General features: G+C 34.9%; 1 protein-coding gene across 1 annotated transcript; it reads left to right on the top strand.

Annotated features, from left to right (window-relative positions):
* Positions 1-2,752: 2,752 nt before the first annotated feature.
* On the top strand, positions 2,753-9,517 carry LOC111510573 (E3 ubiquitin-protein ligase ariadne-1). The gene is made up of 2 exons (XM_023166497.2): positions 2,753-3,626; positions 7,944-9,517. Exons 1-2 carry the CDS (start codon positions 2,940-2,942, stop codon positions 8,754-8,756), a joined length of 1,500 nt encoding a protein of 499 aa, XP_023022265.1. The 5' UTR covers positions 2,753-2,939; the 3' UTR covers positions 8,757-9,517.
* Positions 9,518-15,632: the final 6,115 nt, after the last annotated feature.

Below are 15,632 nucleotides of genomic sequence, written 5' to 3'. Positions count from 1 at the left end.
TTGCAAGTCTTTGATGACTTTCCATTTATTACTCATCAAATATTCTTGAAACTGTTTACGATCCGATTTATATCTGCAGGTTTGACTATATATTTTGCACTTTAATATTTGGTCATGTGACTAGGCATCATTTCTTAATGAAGAATCAAAACTCTGAACATTTGTTTGTTCATTGTGATGATTTTGCTTGGTATGCCCTACAATGGCTAAAGTAGCCTAGCTTAGCTTAGTAGCTAAGTTATACATCCAATCTACGAAATCTGTCAGACCATCATGTTTTTTCATGTTTTTTTCTTTTGGGGTGCTTGAAGTCCAATGGAATTTATGTTAGTTCCTTAGTTTTAATCTGATCTATCGAAGAGCATTTCAAGAGTGAAAATAAGCCCTGTATATCTTTCAAAACTACTGATGAAAAGAGGCGACTCTTATGAATTTCCACTGGAAGATGGTATATAATTCACTAGGAGTGGATCGTCGTGCATCATATTGATGTGTTATGAGTAAAGGATATTCCTGTTTGACTAATATGTTGAATTTTTTACTTTCCTGTTTCCTTTGATTTTCAGTATATAAGGAATATTTTCTATTTCAACAGATTCCTCATTACCTCTGATGTTTTTATTTGGTTCCATACCACTTTCCAATTGCTGCCTCAACAACTTATTGCCGAAGAATCAGCTTTTTCTAATTCTTCATGATTCAGATCGTGACTATCTCGAATTCTTCCTCTTTAAACAATTCTCGTTCTTTCCTTGGTGGTTCTCTCGCTTCTTGCAATTTCAATTTAGGTCTACTACTTGTACTCAACCTATTTTTTTTACTCTTCACGATTTGCAGAGGTATAGACTTGAATGAAGCTTCCGATTTATTGTCTAACTGGAATAGACGGGAAATTTCAGGCATTTAATTTTTGACAGTTCTTGAATCAGTATTATTACAAGGAGGACACCTTCAATGCTGATCTTAACTCACAGCTTATGTCACCATTTTATCCCACTACTGCTTGTACATTTGACCATCCTTTCATTGTGATATGGTTTATTACATATGTAAGACAGTGGTCTTCCTCAAATCGAATTTGAGCTTTGCTGAGAATACTTAGAATGGATTACTGAGGAATGAGTTTTCAGTATATTATATCAATGAACCACTGTAACTAGTTTCTCTAGCAAATATTTTTATTTAACGGGGTCCCTATATACACATCCTTATACACACATAACAATGGATAATGTAAATATTTATGTACTAAAATTCCTGAAAAGAACGCAAATGAAAAAGTGAACAATTTAAATAAACATTACCTATTCAATTTACAATTGTCCCTAATTCAAACAAATTTCATGAAAGAATTTCAATATTCATCTCCTTCTTTCAAATTTTGACGTTTTAAATCAGCAATTTTCTCCTGTCAGATCAGATTTTCATGCATACAGGATAAAATATAACATCAATCGAGAATTTGAGAGCTTGATAATAGAGTAATGAAGAAATGTACTGTTTTTCAACTCGCAATGTTTGCAGACACACAACTACTTTAGAGAGTTGTGATTTTTACCTCAACCACTAATGGATACCAAACACTATTCGAGAATGCCTCTAATATAATATGAAAGTGGTGTATTGTAATTTTCAGTCCAACGTCTCATTTCTCACTTCCTTTTTCCGTTATTGGCCTTTGTTCCCAATACGGCGCAGCTCTATACCTGGGGTTGCCGTTGTCTGATTTACTTATCAATAACAACCCTGTTAGTTTTGTTCAATGGTCAATTGATTGTGCCTTTGTGTCTGATTCTTTGGTTGGAGTAACATCTCATTAGCACAAGAAGACGAAGAAGCACACAACTCAAATTACTCATTACCATAAACACAATATACTGAAACAACACAAAACGGAACCCCGTGATAGCAGGTGGCATCCAGGTGGACGTGGACGGACTCGACACGTCCGTCCACTACCATGACCACCACATAACTCCAATGTCTCTGTCCTCTATGAAAATCCAATCGTAATGGAGTCATCTCACCTAAATTCTGAAAAGAAAGTTCAACTTCACTAAGCGCAGTTACAACCGTGTTAGGAATCACACGTTAAAAGGTAAGAACTCGTTAGTCCTTAGCTCGCACAAGTTTCTCAACTTCTGAGAGTTGTCGTTAGTACCTATAGGGGCGACAGCTGATTAACGGAAAAACAGATTTTCTTAACAGATTCAAGAGGTGCATTCGGTTTGAAGTAGTCACAGAGTTAACGACGTGAAATATATTTAAATGAACGCTCGATTCTATCTGAATGACCAATTGTCATTTGTGATATAATTTGTCATCACAAAACGTCTAAGATATGATCGATGCATTTTCTTTTCCAAATGCAAACATTTTTTACCACAATTTGAGAATGACTAGCGTTAAATAAACCGTTATTATATCAGTTGGAATGGATCATGAACTTTTTTCGGCTGACAGACAAAAGTGAAAAATTCCAGCAAAAGTTGACAATTACCCAAATGTGACAACTGACAGATACAAAATATAATTTCTAAATAACCGATCACATTTTTATTCGCTCTCGTAAATACCTAACACAGAGCAGATGTAAGAGAGAGAGTGATTTCTGATTGCTACCGAGTTGGATTGTTTGTTTTTAACTGTTATTTGTTTAATGTAGTGTAATACAATAAAATACTGGTTATTTCTTCACGTTAGTCGCCATCTTTTATTTCTTATCCCAAAAATACTCAAATGACCGTCAACTGTCAAAAGTACAACCGACCAGTCAAATTACATCAACTAAAGTTGATCAGTTAAATACTAAAAAAACAAAACAATTTTAGCGTTTAATAATTTGTCTAAATCAGACAGTGTCATAAATCAAATAACTGAAATATTCATTAACTTCAAGTAACTATTTAAATGTTCAAATAATTCATGAAAGCATAAATATGGATGATGATATTTTGTATGATGATTCCGGTAATGAGACCAGTGGTGACGATGTTGATTTTGTTATAGAGGCCGATAATGCATCTCACAGCAAAGAGCTGCAGTGTTATGATGAAGAGTATCAGTATGAAGTACTGTCCACTGATGATATAGTACAACACATGGTTGACTGCATCAAAGATGTCAACACAGTGGTTCAAATACCGTCAACTACAACAAGAATATTATTGAACTATTTCCACTGGGATAAAGAGAAGCTTATGGAAAAATTTTTCGATGGAAATCAAGACGAACTTTTCAGAGAAGCCCACGTAATAAATCCATTCAAGAAAGTTAGTGTGGCAAAACCGAAAATATCAAATAAAGTATTAGGTACAGAGGAGTGCGATATATGCTATATGGTTTTTCCTCCCATACAAATGACTGGTTTGGAATGTGGGCACAGGTTTTGTTATCAGTGCTGGAATGAGTACTTGACAACAAAAGTAATGGAGGAAGGTGTAGGCCAAACAATAGCTTGTGCTGCACATAACTGTCCCATATTGGTAGATGATCAGACCGCTATGAGATTATTGAAAGATCCTAGAGTGAAATTGAAATATCAGCACCTCATTACAAACAGTTTTGTTGAATGTAATCGTCTGCTGAGGTGGTGTCCAAGTCCTGATTGCAGTTATGCTATTAAGGTTTGTGCAACTTGATCTGGAAAATTTATATTAAAATCTGTAATATCAATTCAGGTTTGGTTAACACCTGTTTGTTCTCCATCAATAACTCTTCACTAATAATAGAAATAAGTTGAGAAATTTATTACCATTTTCTAAATTAATTCTTGTTTATTATGTAGGTATCTACAACTTCAAGATTTGTAAAATTCTGTTTCCCAAAATTTCCAATTACATACTTTGAACCGCCTGCCTGGTACTGACGATGCCCAATAGGCTGAAACAGCTGTCTACCGGTGGCTCTTAAATTGAAATCAATATGGGAATGATCAAAGAGTACTTATCTATTCATTTTTTGATTTTCATGGAATTATTTTCCAGCAGCTTGACTGCATTAACCTGTCTAGATTATATATATATATATATATATATATATATATATATATATATATATAATATAAAATATATATCATATAAAGAAACTTCACTGGAGCATCCCTTGTTAAGATACGGCCCCTTAAAGGGGGTACATAAAATTTGTATAACAATTTTTTTCACAAGCACTGAAAAAGTTACAATATTGAAATTAACCTGACAAAATTAGTTTTGTTTATTACCCTTTAATCGTTTAATGCAGGTACTAACTACAAAATAACAATAAATCCAGTTCGCATTTATGACGAAGTATCTCTGTAGTTCTTCGTAAAATTATTTTTTGCTGCGAACTGGTTTATTTTTGGCAAAAAACCCAAGAGACATTTTTTGTTTAGAATGAAACAGGCTATTGGAAATAAATTTTTTAATGGTAAACAAATAATAAGACAAAAAGTTACATTGGAAATAAATTTTAGGGGTTGCGTTTTCCACCTCTTGCAGCCGTGGGGTAAACCAAATAAATTTCTGGCTAAGTTTTTTTTTGGTAGTACAAACCGTCAGGTTAATTGCAATATTGTAACTTTTTTAGTGCTTGTGAAAAAAATTGTTATACAAATTTTATGTACCCCCTTTAAGGGGCTGTATTTATATATTTTCACCATATTTCATGCAGTTAAAAATCTTAAAATCTATTGCGATAAATGTAGTAATTAGGTCATATGAAGTATGATGTAGAAAGGTCTAGGCAGTAGAATTCAGGTAATTAGAAAATATTAGTACACAATAATACATTAGTGAATAAATAAATCTTAACTTTGAGGTATAAGGAACATACCACAAAGCATGTTATACATTTATAAAAATACATTTGAGATTGTCTTTAACAAATAGTTTAGATAAAACATAGAAAGAAGAATATCACTTGGTACAGTTAATGTTCATTTGCGATAGATTCGGATACCTTTCGTTGAACTTTCTACATGTCCTGCTAATAATTTTATCACACTGTCCAAAAATAATAAACAAATTCATAAGAACTTCGTTTGAATAGTTTTGTTCCATGGTTTTGAATGTATTTGAAACTTCTGAAGTGACGAAAATGTCAGTATTATTAGGAGAATGTCACACGGTTACTGTCAAATAGTAATCAAGGCCTTCTTACAAAATACCGAATGGGAATACCATTCAGAAGGGACATTTTCACTAATAAGTGCTCATAAGTACGAAACTTGACTAGTTAGGTATACACATGACATACATAGAAAGAAAGCTAATTTTAATAACTTTTTGAATTTGTAATATTACACAGGGTGTTTCATTTGAATTAATCAACTTTCAGTCACTTTTTCAAGCTAACGAAAAACCTGTATTTTTTTACCGCCCTTCATTGGAAGTGTAGGTACCATAGTATTCTTTAACTCAAATATATCAGCATTTCTAGAGATCATGATTTCAGAAGAAAAAATTTAAATTCATTCATTTTTCGGTAACAGATAGGTATAGGGAAATATCAAGAAAAGTTGTCGGGTAATTGTTATAGATTCCGAAAATAACATTGCTATATTCTAAACCATAACAGATACGAAGACGATTGAATAGGAAAAAAGGTAAGTGTCATCGGGAACAATACAATGGTCGAAGAAAATTCACGGGGACTCTCGCCCTTCTCGAGTTATACGGGGAAAACCAAAAATGCTGTTTTTCGTATTTTTTGAATGGAATTGTTATTTCGGAGAATATTAAAAAAAATGGAAAAGGAAAATGTTATTGTATTCGAAGTGTACCTTGGCGGTGTAATAATAAATATTCGATAAAACGTTTCTTATTAACATGGCCACCATCAACTTTTTTTAAAAATATGGACCTGTCTTTTTTATTACAGATATTGATAAAGCAATAAATTCACAATCGAAGGGTATATCACATTTGATATATTTATAGCGTTTCATTTGAAACAACTACTGTCATCAGTGACAACAATTTTATATTACGGTCCTGTCGTTACTTCTTTTGTAAATTGTTTGAATTTCTTCAAAATATAATTCAGACAACCCAATAAATTCAACAGGTAGGTACCCTAACACAATGATAATTCGTAGCATCTCAATTAATTTACCATCTTGAATGCGTAAGCTTTGCTTGGTTTCTATAGCAGGAAAAATGAATGTGTTGTTGATATCTGTTGAGAACTGTCAGACGTTTATGAACATATCAAAGATGTATTCAAATGACGAAAAGACTGATATGTTATTTAGTTATGCAAAATCAAATAGAATTCCTTTTCTGGCAAGGAATATGTATGTTGAGCTATACCCAAATCGTTGTATTCCAAACATCCAAATGTTTAGACGATTAGAAAGAAATTTGAGGAACTATGGTGCATTTGACAGAAAAAAAAAACAAGAAAATGTGTGGTTACTGGAAGTGTGAGGAATCAAATAAATGTTATAGGTAAGCAAATATTACCACATAAAAATTAACATAGTGGAAACATGTTTTTCTTAATGTAGGATTGGCCAGTTACAAATATTATGCTAATCAAGGTTGTTTTTCTCGAGAAATTGCCCAAGAAATCGGGATTTCTGTAAAATACACCAAAACTATTTTGAAAAAGAATAAATATGAATGCTACAGGATACGCAAAGTTCATCAACTCAATGAAAAGTATTCACCAACAATGGTTGGTTTAACAGTAATATCCATTATAGGTGGAATAATACAAATAAACATTTACATAGGGAAACCAATTTCCAAGAAAGGTTCGAAATAAATGTTTGGTTGGGAATTGTGGGAACAAACATCCATGGCCCTTTCTTTTACAATGGACATTTGAATAGTGATATGTATCTTCATTTTCTATTCAATGAATTCGATGGCTACTTAGATGAATCGCCACTGAATATCCGCCATGAAATACAATATTTTCAACATGACGGCGCTTCTCCCCATAATGCAGCAATAGTAAGGGAACATTTGGATGCGATATTCCCGAGAAAATGGATTGGAAACAATGGACCAATTAACTGGCCAGCTCGATCCCCAGATTTTACTCCTTTAGATTTTTTTGTCTGGGGATACATGAAGGATAAAGTTCTTTCAATACCAAGTACAGATATCGACCATCTCAAACAAAAAAAAGATTTTACTCCTTTAGATTTTTTTTGTCTGGGGATACATAAAGGATAAAGTTCTTTCAATACCAAGTACAGATATCGACCATCTCAAACAAAAAAAAGAGATGCATGCATTAGTACTACAACTATTATGCTAGAAAATTGTCACAGAAATTGTCTGGACCGACAACTTATGTGCATTCAACAAAGAAATGTAGACTGCCATGTAGCTTTGATTTTCCGTATTAGTTTAATTTTTCCCAAAAGTTCATGATAAAATAAATTGTTTTTCTATTTGATTGTTGTCACTGATGATGGTTGTTATTTCAAATGAAACGCTATAAAAATATCAAATGTGATATACTCTTGGATTGTGAATGTATCAATAACATTTTCCTTTTTTATTTTTTAATATTCCCCGAAATAACAATTCCATTCGAAAAAAATGAAAAACAGCATTTATGGTTTTTCTCGTATAACTTGAGAAGGGCGAGAGTCCCCGTAAATTTTCCCGATGACAGTTACCTTTTTTTCCCTTTCAAACGTCTCCGTATCTGGTTCTGTTTAGAATATAGCAATGTTAAACGGCCTGTATACAGGATGTTCCATTTGAAAAATCAAAATTGCTACTACTTTCTATTGGAAGTGGCAAAAATGCATTGTCGAAAATATTTTAGTTCGGGTAGATAATGTCCATTGAATTTTCAAAGTGATCCGGTGTCTGGTTCACCAGAAACATCTAATGTGTCATCCACCGTGAATCAGCTTATATAAGAGGTACTTTTACAATTTTCATTTAATGGGTATAATGCCTGTTCCAAATGATTTGTATATGCTTATTCTATTTCAGGTTACTTATGTGGAAGCAAAACCAGTAGCTTGTCGTTGTGGACATGTGTTTTGCTTTGCATGTGGTGAAAACTGGCATGATCCTGTCAAATGCCCTCTTCTGAAGAGATGGCAAAAAAAATGTGATGATGATTCAGAAACCTCAAACTGGATAGCAGCAAATACAAAAGAATGCCCAAAATGCAATGCTACAATAGAAAAAGATGGTGGCTGTAATCACATGGTCTGTAAAAACCAGAATTGCAAGGCAGATTTTTGCTGGGTCTGTCTGGGTCCCTGGGAACCTCATGGCAGTTCTTGGTACAATTGTAATAGATATGATGAAGATGAAGCTAAAGCAGCTAGAGATGCTCAAGAAAAATCAAGATCTGCTCTTCAGCGATATCTGTTTTACTGCAATCGCTATATGAACCATATGCAATCCCTCAAATTTGAACACAAGCTGTATGCATCTGTGAAAGATAAAATGGAGGAGATGCAGCAACATAATATGAGCTGGATTGAAGTGCAGTTTCTGAAAAAGGCTGTGGACATCCTATGCCAGTGTCGGCAAACGTTAATGTACACATATGTTTTTGCATATTATTTAAAGAAGAATAATCAGTCTGTGATATTTGAAGATAACCAAAAGGATCTTGAACGAGCTACTGAGCTGTTGAGTGAGTATTTGGAGAGGGATATAACTCAAGAAAATCTAATAGATATAAAACAAAAGGTGCAGGATAAGTACCGTTACTGTGATGGTAGAAGGATGGCTTTGCTGGATCATGTTCATGAAGGATATGAAAAAGAGTGGTGGGTTTACAGTGAGTGAATTCTTCAAAAAATTAATTTTTTCTCACTTGTAATGATACTAATTATGATTTTTTTAAAATTTGTCAAAGCATTATTCATTAAATTATTATATTTGTTATGTTACTTATTTATGTTTGACAGTTTAGGAGCTTTACAGGATTTAATTGACTCAACAAGAGTAGGAATTGATGTAAAAAAAACTTTCGATGTGAAACTAGAGATTACCATTCATAACATTGTTTATCCATAGTCATAATTCATTATTTATATATGAAATATGGTTTTAAAAATTTGTATTTCTGCACGAAAGAGTGGCAACATAATTTTGCTGGAACCGAGGAGTTTCAGAGTATATAATTTCGTGAATTAGAAAATCTACCAGCACTAACACCATCTTCTCTTAAACCAATTTCATATATTGAATATAATTTTTGAATACATTTAGCAGAGTTTTCATTTTTTGTGACTTTTATAAATATTTTGAATGTTTATTCACCATTCATAATGAGTTAAATTTTTGAAAACTTTTAATATAGTTTCCAGTTTTTTTTTGTAAAGTCCATAAATATTTTGAATCCCAATTAACTGTTTATCAAATTTTCAGTTTTTATGTTTTTTAAGGGGGTCTGGGGTCTGAAGTTTCTCGTATATGAAAGTATCACTTTGCCTAACGCCTAATCTCTTGTCAGAGAAACATTAGGCCCACACCACAGTCAATGAGTTGAAGAAAAAAATTGGTTTCTGTGTGAACATGTTTTGTTAATAAAAACTTTCAACTTTTATCAATTTTTATTTACTATATATGTGTATATATTAAACCTTTCAGTAGAATACAGTTGAAAGCAACAAAGTAACATGTTGTCTAACTAGAAAACTGTACACACCTCAGTAACTTTTGATGCTTTATGAAGCTCAGATCAGACCTTCTTTAGAGTATTGTTCCCATGTACGGTGCTCCGCCCCCAAACATACCCTGAAGCTGCTGGATTCCATCCAGAAAAGAGCCATCCTCCTGATTGGAAAGGCGAACATCATTTGGGACATAAAAGAAAGGTTGGTGATTTGTCTCTCTTCTATAGATACTTTCAAGAGAAGTGTTCAAGTGACTTGGCACATTTGATTCCACCAAGAGCGGTACATATCAGAAATACGCGAAGGACTGTGGCTGCTCATCGTTTTGAGGTTAAACTCGGTACACCTCGAACTTCATTGTTTTAGAACTCTTTCATTTGGAGACCTGCGTTTATGTGGAATAAACTTCCTGAGAATGTTTTTCCAAATGGATTCAATCTCCAGCGATTCAATCCAATGTGAATCGCTACTCTCGGACAGGCACAGCTCTTAGACCGCCTTAAGGATTTTCCTGTAGTGCTTGTGTTCTGTCCTCTCACTCACTAAAATGGGAAAATATTCATAAGATTCCTATGCCACATCAACTGCAATAGTGATGGTATCTGGTGATTATTTCGAAATGTCTGGATGGCTGTATGAAATCATGTAGGTTAATCTTTCGTGATATTTCTTGAACTTTCTCAGCTGTAACTACTCCCATTTGTATTGACATTTCAATTATAAACACGCGGAACAGTGAATGTAGTACTAGTTGGCAGGGCCGTAGCGAAAAGAAAAACCGGGGGGGGAGGGAATCCAAATTTTCCCAACCCCACCAGCAAAATTTTGCAACATTCGAAGAAATGAAAGCCAAAAGATTAGTTATTACTAGAATATATTAATTTTCTTACTTAGCTATCCAAAGATTGGTTGAATGCTTATGCCTGTTAGGGTATGCACAAACAAAAATAAATTTTGGTGATTATAAAAATAATAATAATAATGAAAGGAAATAACACTTAAATAATATTATGCTTATTGTTTTCTACTATTATTTTTTCTAGCTTCACGACCATTTCCCAACTTTTCCAAGTCGAAAAAACACCGAAAAGTTGGGAATTTTGTAAAATTGTCACTTCAAAATTTGTGGACTGTTCAGGACTATTTTCTTACTTGGGAGAAATTAAACTTTTTTGAAGATTTCAAACGACTCAGAATTCTCTTCAAGTTATGCATATTGGGAAATCCCAACCTTCTCCTGGTTCTTTCCATTTTTTTTATTACCTCTCCTTTTCTTTTCTCTCATTTTTATTTTTTTACTTTTTATTCATTTTTTTGTATCTTCATGGCTCAAAATTTACCAACTTTTTCCCAAGTCTAAAAAGTGGGGGGGTTCCCTCCCATCCCCCCATGGCGACGGCCCTGCTAGTTGGTTTAAGCTGATTTATAATCCACCCCCACCACTTTTAACCTTGAAACTACCTTGACTTACGTCGCACGACGTAGCCAAGATGACTGGGGGAGTGTTTTGAGTTTGACCTTGAACTAAGCCGCACAACATAGAAACATTGACTTTTAGGGAATATTTTGAGTTTGACCTCGACTACGTCACACGACGCAGAAAAACTAACTTTGGGGTAGTGTTTTAGGTTTTACCTTGAACTACCTTGATCGATTCACGCTTCTTTTTTTTCGACAAGGTGAATTTGATTTGTTCTCGAAGGATTCGACCTTGAACGACCGTCAACTTCGTGGCCGAGGTGGCTTCTAAACTTTTTGCTTCGACTTTTAACGACATTCAGCAAAATCACAATGTGATGTGAACAAGGTGACTTTTGGGGAAGTGTTTTGGGTTTAACCTTGATTCACACTCCTTGTCACGCGGTTATCTTGACGTTTCAAGGATTCAACCTTGAACGACATCCAACTGAGTAGACGCGGTGGCTTCTAAACTTTTTGCTTTGACTTTGAACGTCCTTTCAGCAACACATTGTCACTTTGAACGCTGGATATGTTGTTGATTGACCATGGACGTCCAACCTCAATTGTTGGGAAATCTGGAATTGGATTCATTCTTAGACCACAGGGGGATTATGACATTCAGAATAAGCAGCTGCAGAATGTCTTTGAACCCATTCACGATGTGATAGCGTACATTGAATCAAGAATAACCGAACTGCAATTCACCATCAGTAGGAATACACACGCCATCATCACTTCAGTTGAGCAAACTGATAAGCGAGTTGTTAACATCAAAGCTGCACCTGAACACTGGGGGGCTGGACAATTGACCTCTACCGCTTCGTTGGAACCGACTTCCGTCATGAATAAATAATATGAGTACCGCAAAGATGTAGCTTGTGGGTGAGCTATATAAGTCGGCTCGTCGAAAATTTCCCCGACGAAAACCGATAGGGAGTTTTTTGGATTTGTGGCAGACTGATGGAAATGTAACCTTATGCTAAAGAAAATAAAGGTCGTAAGTACGTACTCACAGTGATCAAGTGTTATCTGAAGTATGTATGGCCAAGTCAATTAAAAAATAAAACTGCGGATTCGGTTACTGCAGCTATGGCGAATGTGCTCAAAGATGCCAAATATGCTTCAAGAAACCTTCAATTTGATCGTGGCACTAATTCTATAATTCTCATCACTAATGAATAAGCACCAGAAGGCTGAAATTGCAGGACGAGTTATCAGAACGTTGAAGAGTGAGTTTATAGAGAAGTTTTATTTCTAAGTCATTACAAGTGCTTGAATATTATTTCTACAATTACCAATTATATAACGAATTCAACGTATCATCGATATGAAGTCTGCAGAGGTAAAACCATCCATAAAATATGGTGCCAATCAGTAAGTATAAAAAGGTATTCGAGTGTATGTACATGATTACCATGGATTTCTCGATCTACTCATCACGATTTAGACACCAAGAATCGCAAAAGTGGATAATCCTATAGGGGTGGATATTACCAAAATTTTCACACAACTCCCAACTACTTCTACATGTACTACATAAAATATTCCAACAATCTGTTATATATATATATGTTACAGTGTAAACAACGTAAACATTTTGTGCATATTACTACACACAATCTCTTTGAAACATTTGTAGCATTGGTGGTGTTCTACTCCAGGAGTTGAACTTGCATTTGTCCTCTTCGGAAGTGGGGTTGGATTTCTCGACACACATCTATGCCATATGCCAGTACATAGACTATGTGATTCAGGCTAAGAACCGTAACAATTGTAACACACTACATCTTGCCAATATGTCTCTTTTGGAAGAGACATATTGGCATTTACTGTTAATAAAAGAAAAATTGAATTCGAGGGAGCTCTCATATGCTTCTCTCTTAATTATAATCGGATAGAATGATGCGTGGAAGTAATGTGGGATGGTACCACCACCACAACCGAATCAAATAAAAGCCGACTTGCGATCCTGAACCTCATTCAGTATATAAGAGTACATTGAGATGAATTTCGAAAAATCGCCGCTGTATTAGCTATGATATCACTTGGTGACGAAAATAATTGGACAGATGACGAATCAGAGCATGAGGTGAATGAGCTCCCAACATCCCATAAGAAGGGAAAATTGTGGTGGAGGAGGTTGGGCACGAGGAGATCGTCGAAGGAGATATCATCGAAAATGATGAGTGTAACCTGAGTGATGAAGGTATTGTGAGTGATTCATCTAAAGATGATGGTACCTTAATGATCGGCCTCTGATGGCTCAACGTCACCGACACATTGGAAGATCGGCTTTATCCGTATTGTGTGACAGATGTGCAGGTACGGATCAGAACGAACGATGGCGGTGTCAAAAAATGTGTTGGTGTTGCTTTCGGTTTCTCTCAATACGAAACAATAATGGTGGATGGTAAATATAAACACACATGATACAGTCTTTATATTGCAAATGCGACAAAATTGATGTGAGGCATGCGAAAGACCGCTGACAAATTTCACACAAGTCTCAATAGTGTCAAACCTGTAACACACTAACCGAGGGACTTCTAGTAAAAATAAACACATTCTCAGGGCAGTAGTAGTACTGATTACGTGGGGCATGCGGAAAATCTTTTCCGGGCTACATAAACTTCCAAAAACATTTGCTTTTGATATGTAATTATTATTGGCTGATCCATAATGTATTCGAGAAACACTCTGTGAGATTTTCACCAAACAGTTTGACAAAAACGCAACACATGTTTCGCTATACAATAACTTCTTCAGGTGTGTCTATACGCTAGTATAGTCTATACTTGCGTATAGAGATTTCATGCCGGCGGAAAATTGAAACCACGGGCCCTTCGCCTCCTCAAAAAATGTTTACCCGCAGATTGATTAGCGACATTAGATACATTTCCGTTTGTTTATATCGCGGATCTGATGCGCGGCTACTACCCACGGCTTAAACGCTTGTATATAATGAATAGGTCGCTTCATTTCCATAAAAAGAAATTTTGAGCCGCGGAATAATTCCACGAACTCAGATTAACTGGGAATCAAATCCGCGGAGATTTACATCGCGGATTCACTCGCGGCATCGGATGCGCAAGGGTTATACTGCGGCTTCGCCGCATTTTCAGTAGAGCCGCGGATTAACTCACGGCACCAGGCCGGCGTTTTTTTTACCGCGGATTAGATCCGCGACTTGGCCGCTTGTATAGTGTATTGGAATTGTTACATTAATTCATAGAAACTGTTGAGTATGAAATAGTCAATAACAAATACATCACTGTTGCAGTTCTAGACCACAATGCATTGACTGAGTTATCCTAAGCATCAGGAGTGACCCGTACAAACATTTTCAGAATTCTTCATTGACTTCAATCCCTCATTTATAAAATTGGATTTTTCGAATCTCGATAAGGCACGCCAAATTCACACACAATATCCCCAGAAACTAAATGTTTGGGCAGAAATTTGGGGAAACCATATTATAGGACCATTTATTTCAAAAGTGAACCTAAATAGCTAAGGACATTTCAATGTCAAATAATCAAGTTATGTCAAGCATTAACAACACCATCCAGTTGGATCCTAGTTTGCGAAATACGGTAGTTTTTCCAGCAAGATGAGGCTCCTCCTCATTGCGACAGTTCCTCGATAACAACGTTTCGGATCGATGGATTGGATAGAGAGTTTTCAATCTGGTATTTGTAATACAAATCATTTCAATTGATAACATCATAAATACATAAAATTTGAGGCAACAATTCAGATATCCTAAACCCTCCCTTTAAAAAAATATGTTCCTACATATTTTGACATATCGATTATGAATCGAAAAAAAATCGGTGCTCTCCCTTATTTTCAGAGTTACTGCCTTCCAAAGTTCCAAAACTATAAAATCACAAATATTTATCCACCACATAGCCTTCATATCTTATTTCACCTTCTTTTGACACTAGGTTTAATAATCTTCCTATAAAAAACTTGATTTAACAATGGATCCTTTTCTGGTGATATTTACATTGTAAGGTTATATACTAGTGATATTGAAAAAACAGTTTTGTCAATAATAAAGTTTTTTATAAAAAATGTTGATTTTAAACTAAAAATTGTCCAAGAAGGTGAAATAAGACCTGTTTTTCCGTTAACCAGCTGTCGCACCACTACGAACAACAATCCTCAGAAGTCGAAACTTGTGCGAGCTAAGGACTAACGAGGTCTTACCTATTAATGTGTGATGTGATTAAATACTTGTGATTCTATTGTTTGTATTGTGCAAAAAGAAAGCCAAACAGTGGCAATTTGAATTTTGGAGGGGTGTATAACTCTCGGATTCGTAATCTACACGTTAAAATACGTGAGTACACACAAACATTTTTTCAAAACCTGTGGTGCAGCTAATATGAAATTTTACCAAAATTGATTTTGCCACAGATCTCTCGAAATTTACACGGCAGTAGAATTTATTTGACAATTTGAAACAAAAAAAAACTGGGACCGATAACAATATAAATATGTTCTTTCTCTTATAATCATTGACATACTACTATTTTCATATTTCACCTGATTTACTCCTATGCATCATTAGAAAATA

Source organism: Leptinotarsa decemlineata, unplaced genomic scaffold, assembly GCF_025532065.1.
Source record: "Leptinotarsa decemlineata unplaced genomic scaffold, Ldec_3_MD MMD2_tig00000035_RagTag_RagTag, whole genome shotgun sequence".
Classification (NCBI taxonomy): domain Eukaryota; kingdom Metazoa; phylum Arthropoda; class Insecta; order Coleoptera; family Chrysomelidae; genus Leptinotarsa; species Leptinotarsa decemlineata.
Note: the sequence above shows the minus strand (reverse complement) of the source record. Positions and strands in the feature narration are given on the sequence as shown.